At 46.9% G+C, this 19,653-nt stretch overlaps 1 protein-coding gene across 1 annotated transcript in view; it reads right to left on the bottom strand.

Annotated features, from left to right (window-relative positions):
- Nucleotides 1-3,249: 3,249 nt before the first annotated feature.
- Nucleotides 3,250-19,653, bottom strand: part of PNPLA2 (patatin like domain 2, triacylglycerol lipase) — a 55,587-nt gene continuing 39,183 nt past the window's right edge. The window contains exons 4-9 of the mRNA XM_090032423.1: nt 15,510-15,719; nt 14,517-14,577; nt 12,106-12,279; nt 11,441-11,573; nt 10,337-10,459; nt 3,250-9,189 (exon numbers count right to left, since the gene is read on the bottom strand). Of these exons, the coding sequence (XP_089888549.1) occupies nt 8,925-9,189; nt 10,337-10,459; nt 11,441-11,573; nt 12,106-12,279; nt 14,517-14,577; nt 15,510-15,719 (966 nt within the window). The 3' untranslated portion in view covers nt 3,250-8,924. The remainder of the gene's footprint in view (nt 9,190-10,336; nt 10,460-11,440; nt 11,574-12,105; nt 12,280-14,516; nt 14,578-15,509; nt 15,720-19,653) is intronic.

The following is a 19,653-nucleotide window of genomic DNA, read 5'->3' as shown; positions in this document are numbered from 1 at the left end:
CTCATTCAACCCTCACCCATCCATGCAGACAGCAGGGCAACCTGGCACAGTTCATCTCACACTCTCCCTCAGGGCCTGAAACCACTTCTGCCCAGCCTCTTCTCTGCCCAGTGGGCAGAACAGGGCACACCAAGTTTTCTAGGGTACTCCTATGTAGGAAAGGGGATGGGGATGGGAGATGGGGAGCCAGTTACCTACGTCAGGATTGGGGCCTGTGAGAACCTCTGGGCAGAGAAGTGCTGAGTAGAGGTGAGCCTAGCTCCTGGAGGAGCACCCAGACTCAAGGAGTGAGCCCGTTCAGCTAGGGTGAAGCATGCCAGTCTCCCTGCTACCTGTTGGGGAAGGTGAGAGTGAATGCTTTCCTGCATCCCCTAGAAGCTCTGGGATGGCAAGTCTCTGAGCATGGGGATAAGATGAAGTCTGCATGACTAATACTAAGGCTTGTCCACTGGGGCAAATTTGGCCAGCATCACATTGATTTGACCTCCTCATTCAAGGGCACCTGGGGCCGGTGCACCATTGTCACTGCCCTTTTTAGGTTACTGACCCTGAAAACATGCCCAATACTAAAGGAACAACATGGCTGAATGGGGCCTGCTGCTGGAAATGGGATCTAGAGGTCTCCAATGTACTGTCTAGATCAGCGGTTCCCAAACTGTGGTATGCATACCACCAGTGGTACACAAATGACCTGGAAGTGGTACATGGAAGGCTGGTGGGAAGGGGCCACACACACTTAGAGCCTAGCAGCAGCCTGCTGCACACAGCCAGGAACGCAGCACCAAGTGTGTTGGGGGCAGATCAAGGATCCCATGGTGAAGGAGGTAGGGGGGCAGAGACCGGGGCTGGGTTGAACAGGGTCATGGTGCAGGTGGTGGGATGGTCAGAACCTGGGTGGCTCAGCCAGGACTACTGGGGGAGGTGTGGCTCTGCCATTGCCTGCAGCCCATGGCAGGACTGGGGGGCACATGCCCCTCAGTTCTGTGCATGAGGCAGAGGTGGGCTGCTGCTGCTGCATCCTGGACTCTGCACCACACTGCCACTGGCCCAGGAGCCTATGTGCCTGCTGCTCACTAGCTGCGTTGCATCCTCTGCCTGCCTGGCAGCAGCAGGCACGTGGCATCCCGTGTTGGCAGCTGTAGCATGGTGCAGAGCACAGCAGCAGCTCACTGCTCCCTGGGGGCTTTCTTCCCTTGGGCCAGCTTGCCCTGTCCCCATGGCAGGGCCAGCACAAAAGAGTCCTAGGCATTTCCAGGAATGTGGGGGGCTCCCCTGGCTGTGCATACCCCAGGGCAGGCATGAAGGGCATGTGCCCCACAGATCTGTGCATAGGCAGAAGCAGGCTGGGCTCTGCACCACATGGGCACTGCCTCTGGACCAGGCAGGTGGAAGCACTCAGCCAGTGCGCAGCATACACATCTGCGCAGGTCTGTAGGCAGTGGCAGCAGCAGCATGATGCAGAGCCCAGCATGCAGCACGCAGCCCACCTCCACCTGGATCCAGGGGCCATATGTCCCCCGTGTCTATCCCAGAGTGTGCACAGGGTTCCCCCCAACTGTGCAGGGCACCACGTGTATACCATGCACTGATCAAGTGCCTCTGCCTGCCCAGCCACAGCAAGCAAATTGTGTCCTGCCTGGGGAGTCCTTGCTGCAGCCCAGGGGTTTTACCCTGCTTGCGCTGTGCCTGGTGCGTGCAGGCAGAGCCAGGAGTTCCCCTGAGCCTGGCCTCCTGCCCTGGCCAGGTGGTGTTCCCCTGTGGCCAGGGTGGCTGCGCCCTACCCCTGCAGAGCTGTGTGACCCAAGCCAGGCCCTACCTCCAGTACTGCTGAGCACCCCTACTGTGCCCAAGTCTGCAGAGCCCCGGGGCACCCCCACTGCCCCCTCTCTCCTCCGGCTGCCGCCTTCCCAAGGGCCCAGCTGGCCAGCCTGTCTGCAGTGCCTCCCCCCACGCCTGCTCTTCCTCTTCCCCTCTCATCACAATATGCTTAAAAAGAATACACAAGAACAGAAGTAGTAAATGAAGTTTTATTTATTGTCACCAGGTTTTGAATTTTCAGAAAACCTGGTATTTACTGTAAAAAATAAATAAAGCAACATTTCTGATTATTAATTTTATTAATATTCAGTGCATCCTGCCATGTACCCTCTGCTCTTGTTTTGTTCTTCTGGTGTGCCTGCACTCTGGCAACTTGCAATGTACACAGTGCGGTCTTTTTGGTACTCCAGCCAAAATGTTGCCTACCCCTGGTTTATGCCATCTTTTTTTCCAATTTACAATTGCTTTATATGTCTACCATAACTGATAAAACAACATTTTATGATTACTGAATGTTTTGATGTTTTAATACGTAGTCTGTTAACTATGTGTATGAAAAATTTGCTGGTGGTACTCAAGGCTGTATCATTTCAAATCGGTGGTGCTCAGTCTGTCAGAGTTTGGGAAACTGCTATTCTCAGTTGAATCAGTTTTGAGTTTGGGCTGCATCCTAAGAAACACCATCTTACCTATCCTTCTCATCTCCCTTCAGTCTTTTTTTTCCCCACTTACTGTTCACATAAGGAGGAAGCCAGGATCACAAGGAACTCTTATACTGGTTTGGCTATAGTCTCTTCAGTCATTAGTATCCTGGTAAATTAGCTAGATGGGTGCTCTCGAGTTGATAATTAAAGTGAGCAGATACAGGCTTAGACAGTAGGAGCAAGCTCTGATCTGTTAGAGATGGCTGCTCTTTGCTAATTACAGTATACCAAGTGAAAACCATTCTGTTTGGGTAGGATATGCAGCAATACTCCAAACCTTTCGTCTTGATAAAACAGTCCACAAAAGTTAAATGTGTCATCACCCCATTTTATAAACACCAAGAAACTGTAAGCACAGCCCTAGCCAAATTTGTCCAGGACTGACCTGGAATTTGGGATGTCTCTGTCCAAGTGCACAATATGAGTTGCCATGAGCCAGTTTTCCAGAAATGTGGAGTATCCACATCTTCTGTTCAGGGGTCCTCAGCACTTTTGAGATCTAGATGTCACTTGTCCCCATCTGGGAGTCCCAACATTGAGACAACCAAAAAAGGAAATACCACCCAAGTCAGCAGAAGCTGGACTAGAAATCCTTGGTCTATGCACCATCTACAGAGACAAGTAGTTATCATCAACCTGAATTAAGTGAATTTTCAGATTTGAGCTGTAGACTGGAGTGCATTTAATAAACCTTTAAAAGGAACACAAATATGAGTCATACAATCTGTAAACTAAACTTAGGAAGATTTTATTAGAAGTGCATTTCTGCCAAAATAAATAGTTATACTTCCTTCAGCAAAATATGAGAGAGAGAGAATGAACACATGTGCACAAGTACATCAAAAATTTAATGCTGAACTTTCAAGTGAATATTCAAGTGCTACATAAATGACCTTGATGTGTAAATAAAGCAATTGCATATATTGTCATTGGTCTAGTTGGTGCTGTGACTTCAGCAAACTCCTACAGCTCTTTACATTTATTCTGCATACTCCCTTCAAAAAAGATTTTCTCTCCTAAAGCTCACATTGGCACAGCTCTTGGAAGGATTTAACATGCAGAGTTCCTTTTTATTCAGTACTACTTTCCTCAGCGCAGAGAAAATTCTGAAACAAGAGAGTCATCTTAGGACTACCCTTTTACACCTCCATTTGGCATCTTGGTTTTCCTGCACTGTATCAGAAACTGGTTTGTAGCACTTCAGAGTGCCAGTGGATGAGACACTTGCCCTAACGAAGCTGCACGAGTGGCAGTAGATGCCATAATGGCTAACAAATGACTGCTGCTGAATTTAGCAAGGAAGATACCCCAGAGAGACTGGATAGGGAGTGAAGCCCAAGGGAAAAAGGCACATTTGAAATATAGCATAGTGCACATAGCATCATATGATATAAAACTACAATAACACCATTGCATAAATTAATTGACATACACACACACACTGCTATATGCCTCATTAAAAGCAGCAAATGGTATTTGCATTGTAGAAACGAACAGAAGCTCCAAAATACAGATGATCTGGGCTTGAAAGCAGCAGAAACTGCATGGTTTGAGACTTCTCAAAATTACTTTAGACAAAGCACCAGGAAGCTGTTGTGGGAAGTAACCTTGTGCCGGTCCCCAGGTAACTGGCTCATATGGGAAAGATTTCTCTCTTTCACCACTAATTCTACAGACTATTACTAGCAGATAAAAGAGAATCGCACCCAAACACCAATACAACCACAGACTGGCTCCAAGCAACTGTGCAAACACCTATTTTGTTGGTTTCTCTCAAACCATGTTTTCAGAGACGTGTCTTGGTTTGGGTGCTTCTGAGTTTGGATTCTTGCCTAAGGCTTAGTTTGCAGAACTGCCCAGCACTGGCAGCTATTAGAGATTTCATTGGGAGATGCTGAAGCTCAGTACCTCTGAAAAATAAGATGATGGATGTGAAGCGGGACCCTCAAGGCCAGAGAGGGCATTTAAAAGAGAGAGCTCTAACCAGCTGCCTTTTTGTCTGCCTACCAGCACACACATCATCTACGCTGACTATTCACAAAGCAAATTAAAACATTTTTAGAAAGTCATATAAGATCTTTTGGTCCTAGGATACGAGCCTTCCAAAAGCTCCATACACTGATGAGCAGCCGTGCTTGTAGCTAGTTATTCGGTAGGCTGCCTCACTTGTGCACGTCATTGCAGAAGAAATTTCTGTCCCATAACCAACCTCAATTTGGAAGCCCCTCACGTCAAATTCAGGTTCAGTTGTAAGGTGGTATAATATTAGGCTTGTACAACTATGTCATTTAATCAGCTGCTGCTCAACAGATTTATTATTTACTATGTAGTTGTCAAGCAGGTTAGGTAGGGAATTCCACTATGATCATAAGTCAACTATGCCCCATAAAATCACTGCAGGCTTAATTCATAGTCCTTTAAAGCTAGTAAAGCATTTTGATAGACTTCTAGAGTTCAGACATGTGCAATGCTGCATAAATGTCCATCTGACAGGCATTATTTTATAGGGCTACAGCTTTTGTTCTATTGCGTGTTGGCTAGAAATATAATGTTCATAAACTACCTTGAGGAGAAGCTATAAATGACCATGGGTGAACTTAAGTTACATAACTCCTATTGTTAAAAATAAATAAATAACATTTTAAAAAGGAATTTGGGGTATTTTAGCTTTGAAAAAGATACTTCCAACCAGACCATGACCCCAGCAAAAGGTGACTCACTCATCCTCCGTGCCACACATCTTCCAGAGTCTGAAAGCTAAGAGCATGCCATGTTGCACATTCTTGAAGGCAGGGAAGGAGTTAATGCACTGTCTCACAAACTGTGTGTTATGCACGGTCACATTTGTTCCACCCTGAAGAACTGGCTTTTCTGGTAAGACCCAGTTTAAAGCTGGACTTTGGTTTCTTAGTGCATAATCCAAAGGATGTGAAAGCTTCTTTTCTAGTAGCTGGATTCATTCATTGGAAGGTTGGAATGGTTGCCAGAAATGGGGATGAAAGCTAAATGTAGGTTCCAGTTCATGGCTTCTATTGACTCCAGAAGTCAGGTACTTGGAAATGCATGAACAGGAACTTGCCAACTTTCTGGATCTCTCAAACCATATAGCTCACCCAGGGACAAGAGTACCTTTGTATCACACCATTCCACAATCCTAGCAGAAGAAACCTGAAGAAAACCCAGGGTCATGCCTGCCATTTGTGCCATAGTGTGGCTGCTTAGTAAGACTTTGTTTGAAAGAATTTCCACCCAAAGTTCTGCTGCTGGAAGATTCATTTAATATGTTAGTGCTTTACCAGGGCAGCAGAAGGGATAAGACAAGTGGAAAAAAGACTGCCTTACCTTCTCCATAAATATACGTTTACATAAATCAGGCAGAGCCAAGGGCATGGGGTTCTCACACGCACCCTCCTCCAGAAAGAAATTTGCTCTCTCCTACCCTTGATCCCAAACCAAATGTGTGTAAAGGCAATTCCCTTTTCTTCCCCACCTCCCAATAAATAAGCATTCTGCTGAAGATTTTTTTTTTTTTGGGGGGGGGGGGGGGGGGGGGGGGGAGGAAATCGGGCCAGCAGGCAGGCAGAGATTAGCTGTTCCCAGATAAGAGTGTAACCCATGGCAAGGCAAGCATTTTATGGAAAGGACATCTCACTCAGGTTATGCCAAATGTGACCTCTCTTGTGGGAAAAGAAGGAGGGTAGTGGAACAGATTACCCAGAGACTGTGGGATCTCCATCCATGGAGGTTTTTAAGACCAGGCTAGACAAAGCCTTGGCTGGGGTGACATAGTTGGAGATGGTCCTGCTTTGAGCAGGGCACTGGACTAGGTGATCTCCTGAAGTCCCTTCAACCCTAATTTTCTATGACTCTAGGGCAGTGAAAGAATCTTCTTCCCTTTTGGTTCACTACCGATGCACTCAGCATATGGCTATAGACAGGCAGCAAGCACCTCTGACTTCTATTTCCGCTGCCTTAACAGTGGGACATTAAGGAAAGGCTAAATTAGACTATGGTGGAGAGAAACACCAAGTTCATTTAATCAATTCTTCAGGCACTTCTGTTCTGTACATAGTGTCAAATTCAAGACTGGCAAAATGATGTTCCAAGTCACATAAGCTTGTTTCCATACCAAAGCCTTGTGGGAACAGACAGATCACCCACCACCAGGCCCTTAGTGCCAAGGCTCCCCACAGTCATCTGGTTACTACAGAAGGAATTCTGTGACAAGCAGTCAAGCACCTGACCATTGCCTGCCAGAAATTGTAGGAATGTAGGTCATTCCTAGGAATACTCTTCATTTGAATCAAACTCTCACCCACCTCAAGTGTAGAGGCCACTGCTGCTAGAAAAAAAACAACACAAAGAAAACCCTTCACCTTCTGAAAGTAAACTACCATTTCTCAGTGTGTCCAGAACACATGTGAGCTGTTGGATTATTTCCTCTCCTTCTCCAAGTTCTCAGTTATTTACTTAGCGCCCAGCACCAGAGTTATAAACAGTGACATCTGAGGACCTTTTACCAAGTCATGATTCTGGGTATATATTTAAATATAAAAAACTTGAGACCTCCCCATTCTGTTCACCTGCAAAGAACACATGTATTTGCTTTGGCCTACTGAAGATTGTTTGTGCTAGGACAGGTAGAAAGAAGCCGTGCACAGCCAGATGCATTGTGAAGATAAAACCATCTGGAAGGTTTGTGCATCACAGATGGTCAGAAGATGAGGGCTTTTGGCTTGTGGTATGTGCAGTTCCCACCAAAAGTCATCCCTCAGCCCTAGGAGGGGGAAAAAAAAAAAAGAGGCCATTTTGCATTTACAAAGCTAGTCAATGATGAAACTAGACAGGCATCTCAGGGAGAATGTGCCAAACAGCTTAGCTGTAAGCACACAAGCAGCATAAGGTTAATGGGTTACCTTGGGATAGACATTTCAAGAGAGCACCAATGAAAAGGCAAGTGAAACAGTGAGCAGAGTTCAGCCCCAGTATAATCCCACTGACTCGTCTTAAGTAACAAAATAAGCAGTAGGCTGTAAGAAGGCACTTCTTGCTTCTCTCCACATCTTCCTCATTCCTCCTGCTTGTTCTTCCTGGCTATCCATCATGACACCACCGTCATCAGTCAACACATGAAGCAAGCAGGTCCCACCTGTAACAGTGGAGTGCTGTCTACCTCACTGCTATGGTCCATGTTCATCACCAACATGGACACTGACTTCAGTCAAGTTCCGTTCTGTTGCACCAACACTAAGTTTGGTTTCAAAGTTCCCTAAATCCACGGTCCCTTGGAGTTGAAACTTGAACCTGGCCCTCTCTCAACTCAGATACCCATCTGCTGGGAACCTGCTGCACCATCCCACCACAAACCACCTGGAAGCATGCACAATGCAATCTTGCTTTCTGCCACCTTACAAGCCCTTCATATCCTTTCCCCCTCCCCCCCGGCATTTGTTGAGCCCACACTGGGAAGCAAAGTGGGAATTTTTCAAAATTATTTCAATTCAAATTAGTGGAAACTGGGCATCTAAATCCCACAAAATGACTTTGAAAACACAGACTCTGAAGTTGTTATCCAACTTCTTGGGGACAGGGAGAAGGAGAGGGAAGAGAAGCATCCCAGCTAGTGTTAGCACTATATAGATGTCAGGCCTCCAAAAGCCAGGCTTGACATAGACCCCTTAAGAGACAGAGAGAGAGAGACAGAGGAGAAGAAATGAAGGAAGCCTGGAGTAACCATGGGTGTCAGGCTGACTCCTGCAATTCTCCAGTTCCAGTGCCAGTGGAATCTGTATCGATAGCAACAAGACTGGAGTTGGCTTCAAGAGGGGATAAGGAGCATGGACAGAGGTAAAAAGAACTTCGGCTCCAAAAAAAGGAGGAGACCTGAGGGGTAGGCTCGAGGCTAACCAGATGGCTGGTTTGGCACTGCAGGCTGCTCTACCTTTTGGTAATATAGCGAAGGGCCAAAGGACATTAAATGGTTTTTAAATAATTAAAATCAGACACAATCAAAACAAGCAAACAAAAGCATTCTAGAACACCAACTAGGTCCCTAAACTACTTGAAAGAAAACCCAGCAGTTCCAGGTACGTCTCCCAAGGAAGCCCAACTAGAATTGCTAGGGTGTGGCCAAAAGAAGTCACTGCCACCTCCCTGTTGGGTGTTGATACATGTCTTTAAGTGGTTATCATGAGCCAACATGATCATGCTAACAGGATATCCCTTGCCTAGCAAGGCAAGGGGCAAATCAGCTACGTTTCATTCCACTGACTGTCTTCTTCTTTACAGGAAGTCCCCTCTGCAGGGCAATAATGGCCCCAAGCTGGCAGGTTGCCAGGTGCATCACAGATGCTGCCCACCCCTCTGCTCCCTCCCCCCCACCCTGTGGTGGCAGCAGTGAACTCAGAAGAGTGGAAGGCTCTCTTGCACATAGTCTACTATTGGGGGTCTCATCTTCAGCCCTTCTTGTGGGAATATGGAGGCCTGCATGTTCACATTGATGCAGAGCAAACCCAGCATGAGCTGGCGCTGGTACTCCTCCCACTTCATCATAACGTCTGTCAACGAGAGGTTGCTTCGCATCCACTGAGGCAGTGCCTCACCACAGGCAGAGGACAGTGGGATGGGCAGGCTCTGGGTCCTTCGGAGCTCAAGGTGGTAGTAAAGCCTGAAAGGCAGAGAAAGGGAGGTTATAACTTTGAAAGCCAAGAGGAGGAACAGGAAGTGGACTGGGACCCAGGAGACCTTTTCTCACATCCAATATGCACCTTTTCTCCAAAAACCATCTACTGGAAATTGAAGCATGCATCATAAAACATGAGGAAATACTGTAACATCAGTTTCGGTCAATAAAGCTTCTGTTGGACAAAAGTGAAAGCAACTCTGCAAACAATACAGAGAGCAGAAAAGTGAGCAGAGTTGGCTCCTTAGCTTCTGTTAGTCAGTTACTTACTACAATAAGCAAGTAATTTTGCTTCACCCTACAGACCAGCGATTCTCAAATCAGGGAGCCACAGCACCACAGGTTGGATCAAGATCCTTTCAAGGGTGCCACAGGCCATGCAATGTTAGTACAGTTAGGTGTGCAAACGCCTGCATGTGATTCACAAAGTACACCCAAAGTCTTCAAAGAGGAATCCAGTGTCAAAACCATTCTGACCTGCTGTGGTTTGAGTTTTTTGCAACGTAGGAATTACACTATTTTTTTTTTTTTTTTTTTTTTGACTACGGAAAGAGTGAAAACTAAGAGCTGGCATTTTCTATGGGATGCCTCAAGCCTAAAGAGATTGAGAACCACTGCAAAAGGTCATATATGCTTTACTTCATCCTCAGAGCACACATTCTGTTGTCTGAGGGGCTTCAGTACTAATGGCACAGGCTACAGCCAAAGCACAGTGCAAACAAGCAATGCTGAAAGCTCTCTCTGCATACTTCAGTACTGAGTAATCACACTCCGCATATCCTTCTCTTACCTTTTGCTACTGCAGTTAAAGGGTGTTTGTACATGCCACGTTTTTTGCCCTTTCTTGTGCTGCAACAGTGTGGCTATTTGCACAAGGCTAAGCAGAAACTGCTACTAATGTTTGGAGGAACCTTTGAACCTCTGACAAATGCCAGGCAGACAGGCACCAGTCTCGTCTATGAAATCACACCATTGCTACGGTACCTCTTCACAACAATGTCCTCCTGGAATCCCTCCAAGGACTACAAGAATGTGCAATAAAGGATCCCCTCTTCCTTCTGCCTGCATTCCACCCCTCTCCAGACGGAGGAAGACCACTGCAAAAGGAGGGCTAAAATGAAAGCAGTCATACCTGGCTGAGAGATGGTTGCCTAGCTTCTTCTTGGCTTCCTTCATGAGATAGTTGCAGACTTTACTCATCTGTTCCTTCATCCACCTAATGTCCTCAGGGACATCTGGCAGCCATTCCAGGAGCCTGAGGAGAGGAAGGGAAGAAACAGGACTATTAGGCGAAGGGCTGCAGGTGGCTCTCCATAGGTATGACAGCAGAAGAAAAGCTATCTTGCAGACCATCTATCCCAAGCCCCAGGGCCAAATCAGAATTGTTCCTTATCACAAGCCTTGTGAAAGCTTCATCCAAGCCAATTTGAAACAGCTAGAATAATGGTGCTTCCACCACTTCCTGATAGGACAGACCCCTTGACCTGAAAAGCATGGCAGAGGTACTCATTGATTTTCTTCTGTGGTACTGCCACTCACAGGTTCCTCTGTATTGCCATCTCATGCAGTTCACGCAACTCAAGGAGGAAGTAACCATAACACAGGAGAGGCATTTGATCTTTAAATGGTCATATTTATACTCTCACCACACGCATTTTTAAACAACTTACCAGATTGTGGGGGGGAAGAAGAGGAGGGAAGAAGAGGAGGAGCAACAAGGGAGGAAGTGTTTTTGTTGGGCACCAATAGCAACAAGATCCATGGACTTGTTAGCTGCCAGAAAACAGCTTGGGTGACATAATAAGATCATCCACTTTACCCTTCCCCTCTCTAATCCAAAACACCACAGTAAATTTTCAAGGATTAACAAGAGTGCTCTTCCCTCCCCTTAGGAGAGACAGGACTATGCTATTTCCACCCAGGCATCCTTCATTCCTCTATCCTAGTTTTCTGCCTTGCACCTGCCCACTTCCACATGTAAAGGCTTCATTAGCTACTCAAGGGGAAGTGTACTGCAGTCTCACCAGGAGGCACTCTGGAAGCCAGTTATGTTCAAACAACTGAGTCCAACTGGTTGTGGCTGAACCCCAGACACAATTGACTCACAAGAACCGAAGCAAGGTCCCTCCTGACCCAACCAGCTGTTGTGTAGCAAGGAAGGAGGAAACAAATCTAGTTTTTGCCAACCATGCTGAATGCAGTGGTAGGTAGCAATGAAAATAAACCTGAGGCCTACCTGACTGTGAAGGAGATGGCAGACTCTAAAGGCAGCATGTATGGGATCATCATGGCAGAGACCACACGCACAGGCAGCAGCTTAGAAACCGAAGTAAACCGGCCCCCTCTCTCAGCACAAACCTCCATAAGGGCTGCATATGGAAAAAAACATGGGTAACCGTTTACTTGACAGCTTAAACTAGATTTTTCTGGCACAGCCACCTTCTCTCCAGTAGCACAAAAGCTATAAAACACTGACCCACCTGCCTGGAAATCTCACAGTGTATCAGTACTTTCTGAACAAAGGTACAAGGAGCACAAGCATTTAGCTTTACCTGGCTCATGGGGAAACAACCAGATAAAATTTCATCCTCTCGCGTTTATGTGAAAAAGAGGCAAAGGAGTTTTCTGACCAGTTTACTGGACCTCCTCAAACAATTAACCCATCAAGTTGCACTATACATCTCCTTCAGTCTCAAGAGGATGAGCATCTGTCAACCTACTACTACAGAACCTGGCTCTTGGGGTCAGGAAGTAGAAAACCTTGGCTTTTGAGGTCTCTGATGGCCATCACACAAATGACACTCCCCTCATTTGATGAGATGTGCTGACCAGTTTAGAAAGAAAATAGACTTTCAAATGGGACAGGCAGAAACATCCAACTGTTCTCTTCCCAGACTGTACCTTGGTTCACTCTGGGTGGCAAGTGGTCGAAGATATCATCTTCAACAACAGCTAGGGCAGAGTCCTCTTCCATCTGGTCCTCAGCGTTGATTTCCTCCTCTTCTGCATCCTCCTCCCCTGCAGAGTTTTTGATGGCAAGTAGTGGACCTGTAGGCTTTGGCTGATTAAAAAGACCTGGGGACAGAAGGCATATGCTGAGATTGTAGCGACTCAAAGTACAGGTTTCCCTTGCTTTATGCGAGTTCCGTATGTGCAAATTTACTCTTATGCAATGATCCTTTTTATACCAAAAATTCATTATATGCAAGGTAAACTCACACTTATGTGATCGGTGTGGTGGCAGCCTGCAGTCAGCTGCCCTGTGGAGGGCATTGTGGGAGTAACATGCACCAAAGTACAGTCTCCACTCCAATACAGTTCGGATCTGTGCTCCTCGCTACTTGTCTGCAAGACGTGTTTCTGTAGTTGCCATCCCAATTATGGCAACATTCACCACCACCCTGTGCTCGTGTGTACTGTCTGCTGTTGGCGAGTACCAATATTGTCTTGTAAAAGTGGTAGAAATGGGTCTGGGAGTCAGTACAGTCGAGGCCTTGGAATATATCCCTATTTATTACATTGTAAAGTAGGTTCCCTTTATGTGAATTCGAGTTAAGTGCCGTTTTCCAGGAACACGTTTACAGCATAAAGTGAGGGACACCTTGTAATCATTTCACTTAGTGCCACCTTTCATTTAAGCTGCCATCATCTCATCCCTCAAGGGAAAGAACTTCACAGCCGATACAGAATCCCTACCTCCACCAACTGATGGAGCTATTTGGGCTGCCTCCCTCCATGATACTATTATGCATCATATTAGATTTCTGGTGCTCTTGCTCAAGACTAGAGAGCCTTTCCCCAACCAGAAAAGCAGATCTCTTAGCATGTTCCATAAATACTGCAAGCTAGTCCTTTCAGAACTGCTTTGCTGTTCTTCATTCTAATGACCAACTAAGTCCTAACGCATGCAGGTACGTTGGATCTACACATGCTCAAGGCCCTTGCATGCTGGGCAGGATCTGTACTAGTAAATACGAGTCTATGCCCATTTGAAATATTGGTAAGGCTCTGCATTTTAAGGTCATTAGCAATCATGTCGCTACACTGCTCCAGTGTGGATCCCTAACACTTATGCCTTGCACTGACACAAAGCTAGGCTTTCCCCAACAACACAGAGCCAAGAAACTGCATATGCTTCTTTGATGCACATGGAGCCCAAGCACACCCAACAAAATGAGTGAGTAAACTTTAAGGGCCAGCCACAAGGTGGCACCACAAACAGACACATGCCGTCTCCAATTGCATCTGTGTTAATGAAGCAAGCTGGCTGTAAAGTTCAAGCAGAAGCTTTTACAGCATGGCTGTAGAAGACAGGAGGACTCTGTTCCCAGAAATGTTGAACTACACCTGGGATGTTACTTTCACCACCTAAAATATCCAAGGCAAATATTCACAGGCAGAGTCACCCTGACTTGACCAGGAATCATCTTGGACCTCCTGTACCCCCACCCCCACCCACCAGGCAAGGTTCTTTGGGTAAATGTGATATCTTATTAGACCAACGAAACACCATATTTTATAGCATATGTGTCGACATCATGTATAACCCGACTTGTTTTCTGACGCAAAAAGTTAAGATTAGCACAGGCAAGGTGTATTAGTTGGGGCTGGGCTGGGCTGATGCAGCCCCATCCCCTGCAAGCAGCACTGCCTAGGCCACGCCAGCCCAGCACCAAGCCTGCTGCTGTGAGTGGCACTGCTGAGTGCAGGTCAATATGGGGAGCTGGGCTCAGCTGGTGGCCCTATCCCTTGCGAGCAGCACTGCCTGGGCTGCACCAATGCCGCTTGCAAGGGATGGGGCTGTGCCAGTCAAGCACTGAGCCCATCCCCATCCCCTGCAAGTGGTGCCAGTCTTGGCACTTGGTTGGGGACATGCCATGTGCAGGGGACTAGGCCAGGCTTGGTGCATGTAGTCCCTTCCCCTGTGAGCAGCGCTGGTGCGGTCCAAGCAGCGCTGCTCACAGGGGATGGGGACATGGTGTCGAGTTAGATTTTTAAGCCCCAAAAATTGGGCTTCAAAACCCAACTTATACACTGTGAAATATGGAAGTTCTTTGCAGGCTTTTTGGGCACAAACACCCTCTGTAAAGCAAAGAACTTTTTTCTAACTATTTAGTTGATCTAATAAAGGACATCACACCTGCCCAATGAACCTTGCCTGCCTATGTCCTTAGACCAACACGGCTACAACCAGCAACCCCCCCTCACACCACTAGGAATTTATCCAGATCAGGTTCAGTCTGCAGCATAGCGGGGGTCAAACGATTCAGGCACTGTCTCTTTTGTGCAAATGCTGATACTCTGCTCCTTACCGTTCTTCTTCAGGAAGCGCAGTGCATCCCGGTAGCCCTGTTTGCACATCTCTCGCAGCACCTGCACAGACACAGATAGGGCAGGTCATTTCAGGCAGTGGGGGGGATGGACTAGTGTGACTTGGAGACAGCTCTGTTGACTACAGCACTACACAACTCTAGACCTAGTGCCAGGAGGTCTGCAGCCAATGCAGAAATCCTCCTCCCCACTTCTCTTAGCCTGCTGCCTGGGTGGGGCAGGGCTCAGGAGCTCTGCTCACCTCCCTCCCACCACTTATCCCCACTATCTTGTTCTCTTGTTCCCAAGCTCAGTCCTGGGCCAGAAAAGGAAGGGAATGGAGATACAACACTGCTGTGAGCAAGGGGATCTCTCAGCCTCCTGTGCAACAAGAGCTGCTTCAAATCAGCAGCAGGCCAAAAATGGAAGCCTGCCCTAGCAGGTGCCAGGATGGCCCACAGTGTAGCTGTCTTTATAAAGTCTTCCAGGAAATGGGAGGGGGTATGGGCCAAGTTAAGCAGGGCACTCTTGTTTGTTATGCACAAAAATACCAGGGCCAATCAGCAGCTCTGTTTGTTCCAAAAGGGAAACACATGCAGCCATTTATAGCATACCATCTGTTTTGCTGGCTAGCACTGGGAGCACCATAAACAGCCTATGGTTGCTGGTGCCAGCTGGGCCTTCAACAAAAGGCCTGAAGAGCAGACTGCTCTGGGTGTTTCTGCATCCTTATTCTAAAAGCTTCTTGGGTGCTGCCTATTAGATGCACATGGAAGTACTTTCCTTGAGACTCCACCAGGACCTAATTTCAGGATTTTCCAAAGGAACAAAAACCTACATAATGCGTTTTAGACGCTTCTGGGATGAACTTGGACTCCTCCAACTGGGTGGGGGGGGGTGGATGCAAAAACTGGGGTGGGGGAATAAGACCCAGCGCTCCCTCTGCACAAGCAGCCCATGGCAGCAACTGCCCTGAGTGGCCACAGGAGACTCACCAGAGGCTCTGGAGGGAACAAGGCCTTTGAGAGGCGGTAGAGGTTGCGAAGGTTGAACTGGATGCTGGTGTTGGTGACCCTCAGCTCATGGATGTTTGTGGAACTGTCCCTGGGGCAGATGTCACTCTCACCCGAGAACGGAGACACGGTGATTGTGTTCTTCAGCTCATATTGTGGCAAGTTATCTGAAATCCCTCCATCAACATACCTCTGGAGGGAATAAAAAAATAAAATAAAATAAATTGCATAAATGAATGAAGAGGAGGAGTTTTCCTTGTGTCATGAATGTAGATTAAGAAGGAAAAACTGTTACACATCTGTGCCCATGCTCACATGCTGGGACAGGGCTTCAAAAGAAGTCCTTGCTAGCACTGGCTGAACTAAGAGCAACAAGTTCATATCCAATGAAAGGTCATTACAGACACCAAAAATCAGTTTTCTGCAAAAACGTTTCTCCTCTGAAGTGTCTGTGGACTACAGAAGGAAAGAAGTGCACCTCCCTTCCCCTAATAAAAGGAATATAGATTCATGAACACTTGTACCAGCAACCTTAAACCCCCTTTGTGGATTTGGGAGCCCTCCAATCAAGAAGCAGAAAAGAAATAGGGTGACACATTCATGACCAATCGCAGCTAGCTACAGTCCCCACAACAGGTTTGCAAGACAGTCTCTAGTTTGACACATTCTTCTAAACCACCGCCCTAATCCTGTTTGAGCTGAGAGTCAGTAACACCAAAACCTGCTGAAAGATATTTTGCCAAAAATAAAATAAGGGTAGAGGATTTGCTGCTAGTTTATTTGCCCAGCTGGAAGCCACATGCACTCCCCTTAAAACATGTATAAAACTGAACATGCTAGCTGGCTATGCTTAGTTCATTCCCATGCCGAAACTAAGAGGGGCTCTGGCTCCACATACAGGTTTACTGCAAACATGCACAAGTTTGTTGTTATTCTTCATGGAAAGACTATGCTTCTGGTATGCTCATTTTGGATGACAACTGAACTCAAAGCATCCTTTGAATTATTATTACTATGCCAAGGCTCAATAAGATGCGCTCTCCCCTCTCAGTGCCATCCTGGACACAAAGCAGCATCCACAGAATAAAGAGCTATGCTGCTGGCTAGGATGATGGGGGTATTAAGACAGAAGAGCCCCCTGAAGGGCAATGAGCCAGCATCCAGTAGCCTCACACCAGGTCCACCACTGAGCTGCAGTGATCTGCATGGTCAGTCCCATTGGGAGAGATTTTAGGGCAAAGCCATCAGCAGCCTACAGAAATGGGCACCTTCACTATCTTCAGTAGTCCTGTAGGAACCAAAAGGGAAGCAAACAAGCCCCATTCTCCAAGCATCCACAGTGCCTGATGGAAGACAGTGCAAAGATGAACAGCAGCTGGGTGGAGCTCCATCCAAGCAGGGGAGAGGGGATGCTGGTAGGCAGAAAATACAGATGCGCACACAGAGCTCTAAAGAGCAGATCATGGCAGAGGGACTGCAAGGCTTGGAGAAGATAACAAACAAGGAGCAGGCAGATGATCTGGAAAGCCAGCTATGCCCTACACTGGGACGCTCATTCTGTCCTTGAATTCTGGCTCCTGTTGCAGCCAGGCTTATGATGAGCGTGGGTCTTTCGCTATGCAATGCCTGGGAATGAGCTGGATGTTGTGAGCAGTGGATGTTTATCATTCTGTTCTCTCTGTTTGGAAGGGAGACAGGCTACACATCTCCAACTGGCTCCCATCAGGCCCCTGATGCCCTTATTATTAAAACATCCTTATGTAACAGTCCGAGGGGGGGGATCCCCTCCACCCACAGCCTTTCACCTACTTCTCTTGGATAATAAACAACTCGCTGACCTTCCCCGACAGGCTCCCGAGCTTAGGGGAATGAGTTCAGCTGCATGGCTCCTATACCTCTGGAGAGGACAATCCCCGACAGGACCATGCTGGGCTACAGACCACTCTCCTGAGGCAGCCCAAGCAGAGGTACCAAGTACATGGGGGCATGAGGGCCCTGATCCCCCTTGGGAAGAGGGCTGCCACCCAAAATGCATAAGACTTTCCACATGTCCATCATCTTAACTGCCCACCCCCCCAGCAAAAATTAAAGTTGGTACCTACAAGACCAAGGGATGTTTCATAGGTATATGGTTAACTGTGGCTGGACAAGAGTGGGGAAGCAGGCAATTCTGATTCAGGTGGCACTAAGGCTTCAAGGATAAATAGGAAAACACTTTTAAACTGCTTTTTATATATTCACACACCCACACTACTTGACTAAATGGCTCTTCCCACATCGAGTCATTGGTACATGCCAAAGTAACGTTTACCGAGAGAACACTGGCACAAATACATGCCTGCAGCGAGTGAAACAGTGACTGATCACTAACTCCTGCCCACTCAGGTTTTGAGGGAGATAAAAAGGGGAGGGGGAAAAAAAAGGAACAGAAAAAAAACTCAAGGGGAATACAATCAGTGTGACAGCAATAAGTGGCCTTTGCACAGGGTCTGGTCTAAAATCTAATGATCTTCTGGCATTGACTAATTCCCAATAACTACCCAAAGTCCCTCTCCCATATTCTATTTAAAGTGATCCCCATCTTCCCTGAGGAAAGGACAGCTGTAGCTACTATGGGGCATTGTCCCCTTCGGAAGCAGCTGCTCAAGCAAGACAATCACTTTGTACAGCAAAACAGAGAGACCTAACACATGTGAGCCTTCCTAGAAAGATACACAAGAGGGGAAGAAGAATGTGTGTAAGAGCAAAACAGCAAGTGGAGCTAGACATGCCTGCTTCCCTATGCAAGCAGCTGTTGAATGCTGAACTACAAGTTGGTGCCATAGTCTTAAGTTCAAGGTCAGTGGTTTTGCTGCTACGCTGCAGTAGCTTCTGATTGCCTGCAAGTGGCAATATGAATGAACAGATGCAGAAGAAATGGTGCTTTGCTGCTGTGGTGGTGGCAGGTAGTGCAGGGGGCCTTCATTACAGGAGTTACCAAGGGCATCCATAATCCTTACAATTTTTTTCCACTTTTGTCTACCAAGTGTGCCTAGTCAAGGTTCACCTGCAGAGACAGGCAGTCACTTCTGCTGTGGTGCCCTGCCTCTAGGCAACACTACCGCAGCAAACTGTGGTACCCCAAGACTTACCCTGCATAGCCCTTTTTAAACCTCAATCACACCCAATGTGTCTGGGCAGCACCTCTGAGTTCAAACATGGAAAGTGTTTGAAGTGTTTCAGTGTTCAAACATGGAAAGAGGGGACCAACAGAGTGCCCCAGAAGGTACTACATCAGAACTGGTGTTAAGTGCATTTATTAATAGCTCGGAAAAGAGGGAGAAGAGCAAGGTTGGAAAGTGGGGGATTGAAAAAGGTGAAGAGTTCATTGGGTGAGTTAAATCCACGGGGGATGGGGAAAAAATTGAAGGACAGAGAAAAATCTAACCAGGCAGTGAATCGCCAGTACAGGCAATCTTATGCTTACATTTCAAGTTACAATATTTTGCACTTAACTGACACCTTGTTTCAACTTTCTGACATCAGTTTCAACATTACAACACTTGATCGGACGCAAATGTCACGCCAGCAAACAAGTTCGCTGCGCCACCCATCTCCTTGGAGAACATCTGTCCAAATTTCCTTAGACACTTTCTTTAAGAAAGCAGACAAGACTGCAGAAAAACCTGCAGCCAAGACTCCTGAGAAGACCCCAGCCAAGAGCCTTCAGAAAGTCCAGAGTCACCTCAAAGAAGTCCTCCAAATCAATATGATTGCCATTTACAATATAAATACATTAATGTAGCTATATTACTCATCTATAATTGACTGAGTACAAAATTCTGGGCTATTTTTGGTGAAAACAGGGTATCAGGCCTTGGGTTCAGGAACCAATCCCCCATTTATAACGTTGTTTCCTATGGTTGCACTGTTTTGACTTAAGATGCAGTTTTCAGGAACCAATTGTGTTGCAAGTCCAAGGACTGCCTGTATAGTGCTCTCAGTCCTCAGGACAGGGTTGGGCAGATGTCACTTAGACAAGCTTGGAGAAGGAGGGGGCAGGGTGTAAAGAAGTCTGCCCAGAGTCTGCCTGCTTCTGGGGTTAACTTAACCTCGTATTCCCATTCTTCCGTACATGCTTTCCACA

Source organism: Crocodylus siamensis, chromosome 2 (genome assembly GCF_052110815.1).
Source record: "Crocodylus siamensis isolate JL-2025a chromosome 2, ASM5211081v1, whole genome shotgun sequence".
Lineage (NCBI taxonomy): Eukaryota > Metazoa > Chordata > Crocodylia > Crocodylidae > Crocodylus > Crocodylus siamensis.
Note: the sequence above shows the minus strand (reverse complement) of the source record. Positions and strands in the feature narration are given on the sequence as shown.